At 49.7% G+C, this 14,944-nt stretch overlaps 1 protein-coding gene across 5 annotated transcripts in view; it reads left to right on the forward strand.

The window, feature by feature from the left end:
• LOC115183660 (glutamate receptor 2) overlaps positions 1 to 14,944 on the forward strand; it is a 111,260-nt gene that overhangs the window by 28,157 nt on the left and 68,159 nt on the right. For all 5 annotated transcript variants that reach the window (XR_003874043.1, XM_029744768.1, XM_029744769.1 and 2 more), the window contains exon 3: positions 2,472 to 2,711. Coding sequence is in view for 4 of the 5 variants with exons in the window: in XM_029744768.1 (XP_029600628.1) it covers positions 2,472 to 2,711 (240 nt within the window). In the remaining variant the exon portion in view is untranslated. The remainder of the gene's footprint in view (positions 1 to 2,471; positions 2,712 to 14,944) is intronic.

Here is a 14,944-nt window from a genome sequence, read left to right on the forward strand (position 1 = left end):
GTTAGCATGGTGATAGTGGTAGAGTTAGCATGGTGCTAGGTAGGGTTAGCATGGTGCTAGTGGTAGGGTTAGCATGGTGCTAGTGGTAGGGTTAGCATGGTGCTAGTGATAGGGTTAGCATGGTGCTAGGTAGTGTCGGGTCGCGTCAATTCAAATCTGGTATTAGAACAAATTATTTGGCAAAGAGCAACTCAAGTTTTCTTTGTTCTTTAATTATTGCAAACACGTGTATGGTAAATAAGTTGTTCGTATATATATACGGTCTCGCTGTGACACCTCGCAGGGCAGACAGAGAAGAGAGCGTCACATCCTATTGTTCTCCGTTATATACTGACAGAGATAGTTCCCGCTCAATGCTGGCCTGTCAAAGGGAGGAGGAGCGTGGTTTAAACTTGCTCATCCTATCGTCGGCGTGCAGGCTGGTCCCAGCATCGTGACGCACTTCCTGTCGCCGGTTTTAGTTCTTGTCTTCAGCAGTTGACTTATCCGTAGTTTATATACTTAATATTGTAGCATAGCTTCCCCGGTATATTATATAGGTTATGCAAACATAGTGGTAGGGTTAGCATGGTGCTAGTGGTAGGTTTAGCATGGTGATAGTGGTAGGTTTAGCATGGTGCTAGTGGTAGGTTTAGCATGGTGCTAGTGGTAGGTTTAGCATGGTGCTAGTGGTAGGGTTAGCATGGTGCTAGTGATAGGGTTAGCATGGTGATAGTAGTAGGGTTAGCATGGTGCTAGTAGTAGGGTTAGCATGGTGCTAGTGATAGGGTTAGCATGGTGATAGTGGTAGGTTTAGCATGGTGATAGTGGTAGGGTTAGCATGGTGCTAGTGGTAGGGTTAGCATGGTGATAGTGGTAGGGTTAGCATGGTGCTAGTGGTAGGGTTAGCATGGTGCTAGTGGTAGGGTTAGCATGGTACTAGGTAGGGTTAGCATGGTACTAGGTAGGGTTAGCATGGTGATAGTGGTAGGGTTAGCATGGTGCTAGTGGTAGGGTTAGCATGGTGATAGTGGTAGGGTTAGCATGGTGATAGTGGTATGGTTAGCATGGTGATAGTGGTAGGGTTAGCATGGTGATAGTGGTAGGGTTAGCATGGTGCTAGTGGTAGGGTTAACATGGTACTAGGTAGGGTTAGCATGGTGATAGTGGTATGGTTAGCATGGTGATAGTGGTAGGGTTAGCATGGTGCTAGGTAGGGTTAGCATGGTGATAGTGGTATGGTTAGCATGGTGATAGTGGTATGGTTAGCATGGTGATAGTGGTAGGGTTAGCATGGTGCTAGTGGTAGGGTTAGCTTGGTGCTAGGTAGGGTTAGCATGGTCAGAGGAAGGCCACCCAAGCCATAGGCTGTTCACTCTGCTACTGCCTGGAAAACGATCAGCTATAGACTGCATATACACACCATATACACACTCACTCACACACAAACACACACACTACTACACACACCCAAACCATCAACACAAACACACACACTACTACACACACCCAAACCCGACAACACAAACACACACACTACTACACACACCCAAACCGACAACACAAACACACACACTACTACACACACCCAAACCGACAACACAAACACACACACACATACACCTAGCCTTCCCTGTGGCTCAGTTGGTAGAGCATGGTGTTTGCAACACCAGGGTTGTGGGTTTGACTCCCACAGGGCGCCAGTACAAAAAAAAATAACATGCACGAAATGAAATGTATGCATTCACTACTGAAAGTCGCTCTGGATAAGAGCGTCTGCTAATTGACTAAATTGTAATACACATTACAAGCACAGACACGTGTTTTTGGTCTGAAATTATTTCTCTCCTGCTATGTTGAACAACAGCAACGGGCCTTAAATTACGGATGTCGGGATTTGTGCTCCTACACATAACTACATAACTCTATCTCCTCAGTAAAGCATTCTCTCTTCCTCCCTCCCCCTCCCTCTCTCCCTCTCTCCCTCCCTCCCCCTCTCTCCCTCCTCCCCCTCTCCCCCCTCTCTCTCCTTCCCTCCCTCCCTCCCCCTCTCCTCCATCCCTCCTCCTCCCTCCCTCCCTCCCCCTCTCCTCCCTCTCTCCCTCCCTCTCTCCCTCCCTCCCTCCCTCCCTCCCTCTCCCCCTCTCTCTCCCTCCCTCCCCCTCTCCTCCCTCCCTCTCTCTCTCCCTCCCTCCCCCTCTCCTCCCTCCCTCCCCCTCTCCCCCCTCCTCCCTCCCTCCCTCCCCCTCTCCCCCCTCTCTCTCCGTCCCTCCCTCCCTCTCTCTCTCCCTCCCTCCCTCCCTCCATCCCTCCCCCTCTCTCTTTCCTCCCTCCCTCCCCCTCTCTCCTCCCTCCCTCCCTCTCTCCCTCCCTCCCTCCCTCCCCCTCTCCTCCCTCTCTCCCTCCCTCCCTCTCTCCCCCCCTCCCCCTCTCCTCCCTCCCTCCCCTCCCCTCTCCGTCCCTCTCTCCCCTCTCTCTCCCTCTCTCTGCAGTTTGTTCCCAGTTCTCCAGGGGTGTGTATGCCATCTTTGGTTTCTATGACAAGAAGAGTGTGAACACCATCACGTCTTTCTGTGAGACCCTCCACGTGTCCTTCATCACGCCGTCCTTCCCTGCGGATGGACTCAATCAGTTTGTCCTTCAGATGAGACCCGACATCAAGGGACCTCTGGTCAGCTTAGTGGAGTATTACAAGTGGGACAAGTTCGCCTACCTCTACGACAGTGACAGAGGTGAGTCTACTGCCTACTACCTATACATCTATTCATACAGGGCATTCAGAAAGTATTCAGACCCTTTGACTTTTTACACATTTTGTTATGTTACAGCCTTATTATAAAAATGTATTCAATAGTTTTTTTCCCCATCAAACTACACACAATAACCCCTAATGAAAAAGGATAAACAGGTTTTTAGAAATGTTTGCAAATACAAACTGAAATATCAAATTTACATAACTATTCAGACACTTTACTCAGTACTTTGTTGAAGCACCTTTGGCAACGATTACAGCCTCGAGTCTCCTTGGGTATGACGCTACAAGCTTGGCACACCTGTATTTGGGGAGTTTCACACATTATTCTCTGCAGATCCTCTCAAGCTCTGTCAGGTTGGATGGGGAGTGTCGCTGCACAGCTATTTTCAGGTCTCTCCAGAGATGTTCGATTGTGTTCAAGTCTTGGCTCTGGCTGGGCCACTCAAGGACATTCAGAGACTTGTCCCGAAGCCACTCCTGCATTGTCTTGGCTGTGTGCTTAGGGTCGTTGTCCTGTTGGAAGTTGAACCTTCACCCCAGTCTGAGGTCCTGAGGGCTCTGGAGCAGGTTTTCATCAAGGATCTCTCTATACTTGTCTCCGTTCATCGTTCCCTCGATCTTGACCTGTTTCCCTGCCGCTGAAAAACATCCCCACAGCATTGTGTGCCCTTTTCTAAGGAAGTCTCTAGATTTTGCTCTCCTGAAGTAGAGTATATTGTGATAAATTGCAGGCCACACTACTTACATTTACATTTACATTTAAGTCATTTAGCAGACGCTCTTATCCAGAGCGACTTAAAAATTGGTGCATTCACCTTCTGATATCCAGTGGAACAACCACTTTACAATAGTGCATCTAAATCTTTTAAGGGGGGGGGTTAGAAGGATTACTTTATCCTATCCCAGGTATTCCTTAAAGAGGTGGGGTTTCAGGTGTCTCCGGAAGGTGGTGATTGACTCCGCTGTCCTGGCGTCGTGAGGGAGCTTGTTCCACCATTGGGGTGCCAGAGTAGCGAACAGTTTTGACTGGGCTGAGCGGGAACTGTGCTTCCTCAGAGGTAGGGAGGCGAGCAGGCCAGAGGTGGATGAACGCAGTGCCCTTGTTTGGGTGTAGGGCCTGATCAGAGCCTGAAGGTACGGAGGTGCCGTTCCCCTCACAGCTCCGTAGGCAAGCACCATGGTCTTGTAGCGGATGCGAGCTTCAACTGGAAGCCAGTGGAGAGAGCGGAGGAGCGGGGTGACGTGAGAGAACTTGGGAAGGTTGAACACCAGACGGGCTGCGGCGTTCTGGATGAGTTGTAGGGGTTTAATGGCACAGGCAGGGAGCCCAGCCAACAGCGAGTTGCAGTAATCCAGACGGGAGATGACAAGTGCCTGGATTAGGACCTGCGCCGCTTCCTGTGTGAGGCAGGGTCGTACTCTGCGAATGTTGTAGAGCATGAACCTACAGGATCGGGTCACCGCCTTGATGTTAGTGGAGAACGACAGGGTGTTGTCCAGGGTCACGCCAAGGTTCTTAGCACTCTGGGAGGAGGACACAAGGGAGTTGTCAACCGTGATGGTGAGATCATGGAACGGGCAGTCCTTCCCCGGGAGGAAGAGCAGCTCCGTCTTGCCGAGGTTCAGCTTGAGGTGGTGATCCGTCATCCACACTGATATGTCTGCCAGACATGCAGAGATGCGATTCGCCACCTGGTTATCAGAAGGGGGAAAGAAGAAGATTAATTGTGTGTCGTCTGCATAGCAATGATAGGAGAGACCATGTGAGGATATGACAGAGCCAAGTGACTTGGTGTAAAGCGAGAATAGGAGAGGGCCTAGAACAGAGCCCTGGGGGACACCAGTGGTGAGAGCACGTGGTGCGGAGACAGATTCTCGCCATGCCACCTGGTAGGAGCGACCTGTCAGGTAGGACGCAATCCAAGCGTGGGCCGCGCCGGAGATGCCCAGCTTGGAGAGGGTGGAGAGGAGGATCTGATGGTTCACAGTATCAAAGGCAGCAGATAGGTCTAGAAGGATGAGAGCAGAGGAGAGAGAGTTAGCTTTAGCAGTGCGGAGAGCCTCCGTGACACAGAGAAGAGCAGTCTCAGTTGAATGCCCAGTCTTGAAACCTGACTGATTAGGATCAAGAAGGTCATTCTGAGAGAGATAGCAGGAGAGCTGGCCAAGGACGGCACGTTCAAGAGTTTTGGAGAGAAAAGAAAGAAGGGATACTGGTCTGTAGTTGTTGACATCGGAGGGATCGAGTGTAGGTTTTTTCAGAAGGGGTGCAACTCTCGCTCTCTTGAAGACGGAAGGGACGTAGCCAGCGGTCAAGGATGAGTTGATGAGCGAGGTGAGGTAGGGGAGAAGGTCTCCGGAAATGGTCTGGAGAAGAGAGGAGGGGATAGGGTCAAGCGGGCAGGTTGTTGGGCGGCTGGCCGTCACAAGACGCGAGATTTCATCTGGAGAGAGAGGGGAGAAAGAGGTCAAAGCACAGGGTAGGGCAGTGTGAGCAGGACCAGCGGTGTCGTTTGACTTAGCAAACGAGGATCGGATGTCGTCGACCTTCTTTTCAAAATGGTTGACGAAGTCATCCGCAGAGAGGGAGGAGGGGGGGAGGGGGAGGAGGATTCAGGAGGGAGGAGAAGGTGGCAAAGAGCTTCCTAGGGTTAGAGGCAGATGATTGGAATTTAGAGTGGTAGAAAGTGGCTTTAGCAGCAGAGACAGAAGAGGAAAATGTAGAGAGGAGGGAGTGAAAGGATGCCAGGGCCGCAGGGAGGCGAGTTTTCCTCAATTTCCGCTCGGCTGCCCGGAGCCCTGTTCTGTGACCTCGCAATGAGTCGTCGAGCCACGGAGCAGGAGGGGAGGACCGAGCCGGCCTGGAGGATAGGGGACATAGAGAGTCAAAGGATGCAGAAAGGGAGGAGAGGAGGTTCGCCTAGAGAGTTCTCAGCTATACTTTTCGTGGCTGTTTATTTACCACCACAAACAGATGCTGGCACTAAGACCGCACTCTACCAAATCTCTATCAACGTGTTAAATGTGCAACAAAAAACATTCTAGATCACCTGTACTCCACACACAGAGACCCATACAAAGCTCTCCCTCGCCCTCCATTTGGTAAATCTGACCATAATTATATCCTCCTGCTTCCTGCCTACAAGCAAAAATTAAAGCAGGAAGTACCAGTGACTCGGTCTATAAAAAAGTGGTCAGATGAAGCAGATGCTAAACTACAGGACTGTTTTGCTAGCACAGACTGGAACATGTTCCCGGGATTCTTCCGATGACATTGAGGAGTACACCACATCAGTCACTGGCTTTATCAATAAGTGCATCGAGGACGTCGTCACCACAGTGATTGTACGTACATACCCCAACCAGAAGCCATGGATTACAGGCAACATTCGCACTGAACTAAAGGGTAGAGCTGCCGCTTTCAAGGAGCGGGACTCTAACCAGGAAGCTTACAAGAAATCCTGCTATGCCCTCCGACGAACCATCAAACAGGCAAAGCATCAATACAGGACTAAGATTGAATGGTACTACACCGGCTCCGACGCTCGTCTTATGTGGCAGGGCTTGCAAACTATTACAGACTACAAAGGGAAGCACAGCCGTGAGCTGCCCAGTGACACGAGCCTACCAGACGAGCTAAATCACTTCTATGCTCGCTTCGAGGCAAGCAACACTGAGGCATGCATGAGAGCATCAGCTGTTCCGGACGACTGTGTGATCACGCCCTCCGTAGCCGACGTGAGTAAGACCTTTAAACAGGTCAACATTCACAAGGCTGCGGGGCCAAATGCATTACCAGGACATGTGCTCCGGGCATGTGCTGACCAACTGGCAGGTGTCTTCACTGACATTTTCAACATGTCCCTGATTGAGTCTGTAATACCAACATGCTTCAAGCAGACCACCATAGTCCCTGTGCCCAAGAACACTAAGGTAACCTGCCTAAATGACTACAGACCCGTAGGACTCACGTTCGTAGCCATGAAGTGCTTTGAAAGGCTGGTAATGGCTCACATCAACACCATTATCCCAGAAACCCTAGACCCACTCCAATTTGCATACCGCCCAAACAGATCCACAGATGAGGCAATCTCTATTGCACTCCACACAGCCCTTTCCCACCTGGACGAAAGGAACACCTATGTGAGAATGCTATTCATTGACAGCTCAGCGTTCAACACCATAGTACACTCAAAGCTCATCACTAAGCTAAGGACCCTGGGACTAAACACCTCCCTCTGCAACTGGATCCTGGACTTTCTGACGGGCCGCCCCCAGGTGGTAAGGGTAGGTAGCAACACATCTGCCACGCTGATCCTCAACACTGGAGCTCCCCAGGGGTGCGTGCTCAGTCCCCTCCTGTACTCCCTGTTCACCCACGACTGCATGGCCAGGCATGACTCCAACACCATCATTAAGTTTGCTGACAACACAACAGTGGTAGGCCTGATCACCGACAACGACGAGACAGCCTATAGGGAGGAGGTCAGAGACCTGGCCGGGTGGTGCCAGAATAACAACCTATCCCTCAACGTAACCAAGACTAAGGAGATGATTGTGGACTACAGGAAAAGTAGCACTGAGCACGCCCCCATTCTCATCGACGGGGCTGTAGTGGAGCAGGTTGAGAGCTTCAAGTTCCTTGGTGTCCACATCAACAACAAACTAGACTGGTCCAAACACACCAAGACAGTCGTGAAGAGGGCACGACAAAGCCTATTCCCCCTCAGGAAACTAAAAAGATTTGGCATGGGGTCCTGAGATCCTCAAAAGGTTCTACAGCTGCAACATCGAGAGCATCCTGACCGGTTGCATCACTGCCTGGTACGGCAATTGCTCGGCCTCTGACCGCAAGGCACTTCAGAGGGTAGTGCATACGGCCCAGTACAACACTGGGGCTAAGCTGCCTACCATCCAGGACCTCTACACCAGGCGGTGTCAGTGGAAGGCCCTGAAAATTGTCAAAGACCCCAGCCACCCCAGTCATAGACTGTTCTCTCTACTACCGCATGGCAAGCGGTACCGGAGTGCCAAGTCTAGGACAAAAAGGCTTCTCAACAGTTTTTACCCCCAAGCCATAAGACTCCTGAACAGGTAACCAAATGGCTACCCAGACTATTTGCATTGTGTGCCCCCCCCAACCCCTCTTTTACTCTGCTGCTACTCTCTGTTTATCTTATATGCATAGTCACTTTAACTATACATGTACATACTACCTCAATTGGGCCAACCAACCAGTGCTCCCGCACATTGGCTAACCGGGCTATCTGCATTGTGTCCCGCCACCCACCAACCCCTCTTTTTACGCTACTGCTACTCTCTGTTTATCATATATGCATAGTCACTTTAACCATACCTACATGTACATACTACCTCAATAAGCCTGACTAACCGGTGTCTGTATATAGCCTCGCTACTCTTATTTTCAAATGTCTTTTTACTGTTGTTTTATTTCTTTACTTACCTACACACACACACACACATACTTTTCTTTTCACACTATTGGTTAGAGCCTGTAAGTAAGCATTTCACTGTAAGGTCTACACCTGTTGTATTCGGCGCATGTGACAAATAAACTTTGATTTGATTTGATGCTGCCACCACCATGCTTCACCGTAGGGATGGTGCCAGGTTTTCTCCAGACGTGACGCTTGGCATTCAGGCCAAAGAGTTCAATCTTGGTTTCATCTGACCTGAGAATCTTTATTCTTATGGTCTGAGAGTCTTTAGGTGCCTTTTGGCAAACTTCAAGTAGGCTGTCATGTGCCTTTTACTGAGGAGTGGCTTCCGTCTGGCCACTCTACCATAAAGGCCTGATTGGTGGAGTGCTGCAGAGATGGTTGTCCTTCTGGAAGGTTCTCCCATCTCCACAGAGGAACTCTGGAGCTCTGTTTATGTGACCATCGGGTTCTTGGTCACCTCCCTGACCAAGACCCTTCTCCCCTCATTGCTCAGTTTGGTCGGGCAGCCAACACTAAGAAGAGTCTTGGTTGTTCCAAACTTCTTCTATTTAAGAATGATGGAGGCCACTGTGTTCTTGGGGACCTTCAATACTGCAGAAAGGTTTTGGTACCCTTCCCCAGATCTGTGCATCGACACAATCCTGTCTCGGAGCTCTACGGGCGATTCCTTCAACCTCATGGCTTGGATTTTGCTCTGAAATGCACTGTCAACTGTGGTACCTTATAAAGACAGGTGTGTGCCTTTCCAAATCATGTACAATCAATTGAATTTACCACAGGTGGATTCCAATCCAGTTGTAGAAACATCTCAAGCATGATGGAAACAGGATGCACCTGAGCTCAATTTCGAGTCTCATAGCAAAGGTTCTGAATACTTATGTAAATAAGGTAAACCTTTCATACATACATACACACACACACACACACACACACACACACACACACACACACACACATACACACACACACACACACACATACATACAGTTGAAGTCGGAAGTTTACATACACTTAGGTTGGAGTCATTAAAACTAATTTTTCAACCACTCCACACATTTCTTGTTAACAAACTATAGTTTTGGAAAGTCGGTTAGGACATCTACTTTGTGCATGACACAAGTCCTTTTTCCAACAATTGTTCCGAGACAGATTATTTCACTTCTAATTCAGTGTATCACAATTCCAGTGGGTCAGAGTTTTACATACACTAAGTTGACTGTGCCTTTAAACAGCTTGGAAAATTCCAGAAAATGATGTCATGGCTTTACAAGCTTCTGATAGGCTAATTGACATCATTTGAGTCAATTGGAGGTGTACCTGTCAGTGTATTTCAAGGCCTACTTTCAAACTCAGTGCCTCTTTGCTTGACATCATGGGAAAATCTAAAGAAATCAGCCAAGACCACAGAAAAAAAATTGTAGACCTCCACAAGTCTGGTTCATCCTTGGGAGCAATATCCAAATGCCTGAAGGTACCACGTTCATCTGTACAAACAATAGTACGCAAGTATAAACACCATGGGAACACACAGCCGTCATGCCGCTCAGGAAGGAGACACGTTCTGTCTCATAGAGATTAACTTATTTTTGTGCAAAAAGTGAAAATCAATCCCAGAACAACAGCAAAGGACCTTGTGAAGATGCTGGAGGAAACAGGTACAAAAGTATCTATATCCACAGTAAAACGAGTCCTATATCGACATAACCTGAAAGGCCGCTCAGCAAGGAAGAAGCCACTGCTCCAAAACTGCCATAAAAAAGCCAGGCTACGGTTTGCAACTGCACATGGGGACAAAGATCGTACTTTATGGAGAAATATCCTCTGGTCTGATGAAACAAAAATAGAACTGTTTGGCCATAATGACCATCGTTATGTTAGGAGGAAAAAGGGGGAAGCTTGCAAGCCGAAGATGCTTTGCTGCAGGAGGGACTGGTGCACTTCACAAAATAGATGGCATCATGAGGAAATTAAATTATGTGGATATATTGAAGCAACATCTCAAGACATCAGTCAGGAAGTTAAAGGTTAGTTGCAAATGGGTCTTCCAAATGGACAATGACCCCAAGCATACTTCCAAAGTTGTGGCAAAATGGCTTAAGGACAACAAAGTCAAGGTATTGGAGTGGCCTCAATCCCATAGAAAATGTGTGGGCAGAACTGAAAAAGCGTGTGCAGGCAAGGAGGCCTACAAACCTGACTCAGTTACACCAACTCTGTCAGGAGGAATGCGCCAAAATTCACCCAACTTATCGTGGGAAGCTTGTGGAAGGCTACCCAAAACATTTGACCCAAGTTAAACAATTTAAAGGCAATGCTACCAAATACTAATTGAGTGTATGTAAACTTCTGTCCCACCGGGAATGTGATTAAAGAAATAAAAGCTGAAATAAATTATTCTCTATACTATTATTCTGACATTTCACATTCTTAAAATAAATTGGTGATCCTAACTGACCTAAGACAGGGACTTTTTATTAGGATTAAATGTCAGGAATTGTGAAAAAGTGAGTTTAAATGCATTTGTGTCACGTCCTGACCAGTAAAGGGGTCATTTGTAATTGTAGTATGGTCAGGGTGTGGCAGGGGGTGTTTGTTTTGTGTGTTTTGGTTTTTTTTGGTTCTAGGAGATTTTGGTTCAAGTTTTCTATTACTATGTTTCTTTTTCTATGTGTGGCCAGGTATGGCTTCCAATCAGAGGCAGGTGTCTTTCGTTGTCTCTGATTGGAAGCCATATTTAGGCAGCCTGTTTTCCTGTGTTTTTGTGGGTGGTTATTTTCTGTATAGCCTGGGAGCCTTATGAAACTGTTTTTCGTCATTTGTTTATTTTGTTTAAGTGTTTTCTTTAAATAAATTAAGAAGATGAGCACTTTACCCGCTGCGCCTTGGTCCAATCCTTACGACGACCATGACAGAACCACCAAACAAGGACCAAGCAGTGGGGATTGGAGCACCAAACAAGGACCAAGCAGCGGGGATTGGAGCACCAAACAAGGACCAAGCAGCGGGGATTGGAGTACCAAACAAGGACCAAGCAGCGGGGATTGGAGCACCAAACAAGGACCAAGCAGCGGGGATTGGAGCACCGAGGAGAAGGATGGACGTGGGAGGCAGAACGATGTTTCTGGGAGAGGAAATTAAGGGAGCTACATGAGGCCGAGAGGCATCCCCCCCCAAAAAAATTGGGGGGGCACACGGGGAGTTGGGCAGAGTCAGGATGGAGTCCTGAGCCAACTCCCCGTGCTTACCGTGGGGAGCGGGTGATGAGGAGAGCACCGAGCTACGCAGAAATGCGCACGGTGTCGCCCATACGCACGCACAGTCCGGTGCGGCCAGTAAGGGCTCCGCAGCGTTGCCGGGCGAGTGTTGGCCTGCAGCCAGGAAGAAGTGCGCTGGCGCAGCGCATCTGGCCACCAGTGCGTCTCCTCAGTCCAGCTTACCCTGCGCCTGCTCTACGCACGACAGCCCTCACTCTCCAGCACAGCCCAGTTCGCCTTGTGCCAGCGCTCCGCCAGTGCCGGGCTACAGTGACCACTCAGCCAGGACGGGGTGTGCCAGCCCTGAGCTCCAGACCTCCGGTGCACCTCCACGGCCCAGTGTGCCTCGTGCCTGCTCAGCGCACCCAGTCTCCTGTAAGTCTTCCCAGTCCGGGGAGACCGGTCCCAGCTCCACGCAGGAGGCCTCCAGCGACGCTCCTCAGCCCGGAGCCTCCAGCGATGCTCCCCAGTCAGGAGCCTCCAGCGACGCTCCTCAGCCAGGAGCCTCCAGCGACGCTCCTCAGCCAGGAGCCTCCTGCGACGCTCCCCAGCCCGGAGCCTCCAGCGACGCTCCTCAGCCCGGAGCCTCCAGCGATGCTCCTCAGCCCGGAGCCTCCAGCGACACCCCTCAGCCCGGAGCCTCCAGCGATGCCTCTCAGCCCGGGGCCTCCAGAGGCAGAGCCACCTCCGTAGTGGGAGGATTGGCGAAGGGGCGGTGTAGCACAGGGACCGTCGTTGACGGTGGCCACCCTCCCTTCCCTCCCTTTAGGTTTGGGGTTGGTTTTGTGTTTTTGTTTTGTTTTGGAGGTGCAGTCGGGGTCTGCACCTTTGGGGAGGGGGTACTGTCACGTCCTGACCAGTAAAGGGGTCATTTGTAATTGTAGTATGGTCAGGACATGGCAGGGGGTGTTTGTTTTGTGTGTTTTGGGGTTTTTTGGTTCTAGGAGATTTTGGTTCTAGTTTTCTATTTCTATGTTTCTTTTTCTATGTGTGGCCAGGTATGGCTTCCAATCAGAGGCAGGTGTCTTTTGTTGTCTCTGATTGGAAGCCATACTTAGGCAGCCTGTTTTTCCTGTGTTTTTGTGGGTGGTTATTTTCTGTATAGCCTGTGTGCCTTATGGAACTGTTTTGTCGTTTTGTTTATTTCGTTTTGAGTGTTCTTTCAAATAAAGAAGAAAGATGAGCACTATACCCGCTGCATTTTGGTCGCCGTTCATCGACGCATGTAACAATTTGGCTAAGGTGTATGTAAACTTCGACTTCTACTGTACAGACATACATACATACATACATACATACAGTATATCTACATATGTACAGTATACACTATAGTACAGACCTGACATTAAGGGACATCTGGTCAGTTTGGTTTTCCTACCTTTAGGACAGTCTACTGTATATCATATACACAGAGTATACTAAACATTAGGAACACCTGCTGTTTCCATGACATAGACTGACCAGGTGAATCCAGGTGAAAGCTAAGATCCCTTATTGATCTGTGTAGATCAGAGCTGACCAACCCTGTTCCTGGAGAGATACCCTCCTGTAGGTTTACACTCCAACCCTGTTCCTGGTGAGATACCCTCCTGTAGGTTTACACTTCAACCCTGTTCCTGGAGAGAGACCCTCCTGTAGGTTTACACTCCAACCCTGTTCCTGGAGAGATACCCCTCCTGGAGGTTTTAACTCCAACCCTGCTCCTGGAGAGATAGCCTCCTGTAGGTTTACACTCCAACCCTGTTCCTGGAGAGATACATCTCCTGAAGAGTCAGTTACCTTTCTATCCTACCGTGACCCTAACCCCAGTTACCTTTCTATCCTACCGTGACCCTAACCCCAGTCACCTTTCTATCCTACCGTGACCCTAACCCCAGTTACCTTTCTAGCCTACCGTGACACTAACCCCAGTCACCTTTCTATCCTACCGTGACCCTAACCCCAGTCACCTTTCTATCCTACCGTGACCCTAACCCCAGTCACCTTTCTATCCTACCGTGACCCTAACCCCAGTCACCTTTCTATCCTACCGTGACCCTAACCCCAGTCACATTTCTATCCTACCGTGACCCTAACCCCAGTCACCTTTCTATCCTACCGTGACCCTAACCCCAGTCACCTTTCTATCCTACCGTGACCCTAACCCCAGTCACCTTTCTCTCCTACCGTGACCCTAACCCCAGTCACCTTTCTATCCTACCGTGACCCTAACCCCAGTAACCTTTCTATCCTACCGTGACCCTAACCCCAGTCACCTTTCTATCCTACCGTGACCCTAACCCCAGTTACCTTTCTATCCTACCGTGACCCTAACCCCAGTCACCTTTCTATCCTACCGTGACCCTAACCCCAGTAACCTTTCTATCCTACCGTGACCCTAACCCCTGTCACCTTTCTAACCTACAGTGACCCTAACCCCAGTCACCTTTCTATCCTACCGTGACCCTAACCCCAGTCACCTTTCTATCCTACCGTGACCCTAACCCCAGTTACCTTTCTATCCTACCGTGACCCTAACCCCTGTCACCTTTCTATCCTACCGTGACCCTAACCCCAGTCACCTTTCTATCCTACCGTGACCCTAACCCCAGTCACCTTTCTATCCTACCGTGACCCTAACCCCAGTCACCTTTCTATCCTACCGTGACCCTAACCCCAGTCACCTTTCTATCCTACCGTGACCCTAACCCCAGTCACCTTTCTGTCCTACCGTGACCCTAACCCCAGTCACCTTTCTATCCTACCGTGACCCTAACCCCAGTAACCTTTCTATCCTACCGTGACCCTAACCCCAGTCACCTTTCTATCCTACCGTGACCCTAACCCCAGTTACCTTTCTATCCTACCGTGACCCTAACCCCAGTCACCTTTCTATCCTACCGTGACCCTAACCCCAGTCACCTTTCTATCCTACCGTGACCCTAACCCCTGTCAACCTTTCTAACCTACCGTGACCCTAACCCCAGTCACCTTTCTATCCTACCGTGACCCTAACCCCAGTCACCTTTCTATCCTACCGTGACCCTAACCCCAGTCACCTTTCTATCCTACCGTGACCCTAACCCCAGTCACCTTTCTATCCTACCGTGACCCTAACCCCAGTCACCCTTTCTATCCTACCGTGACCCTAACCCCAGTCACCTTTCTATCCTACCGTGACCCTAACCCCAGTCACCTTTCTATCCTACCGTTGACCCTAACCCCAGTCACCTTTCTATCCTACCGGTGACCCTAACCCCAGTCACCTTCTATCCTACCGTGACCCTAACCCCAGTCCACCTTTCTATCCTACCGTGACCCTAACCCCAGTCACCTTTCTATCCTACCGTGACCCCTCACCCCAGTCACCTTTCTATCCTACCGTGACCCTAACCCCAGTCACCTTTCTATCCTACCGTGACCCTAACCCCAGTCACCTTTCTATCCTACCGTGACCCTAACCCCAGTCACCTTTCTATCCTACCGTGACCCTAACCCCAGTCACCTTTCTATCC

The sequence above is a fragment of the Salmo trutta genome, unplaced genomic scaffold, assembly GCF_901001165.1.
Source record: "Salmo trutta unplaced genomic scaffold, fSalTru1.1, whole genome shotgun sequence".
Taxonomy (NCBI): Eukaryota; Metazoa; Chordata; class Actinopteri; order Salmoniformes; family Salmonidae; genus Salmo; species Salmo trutta.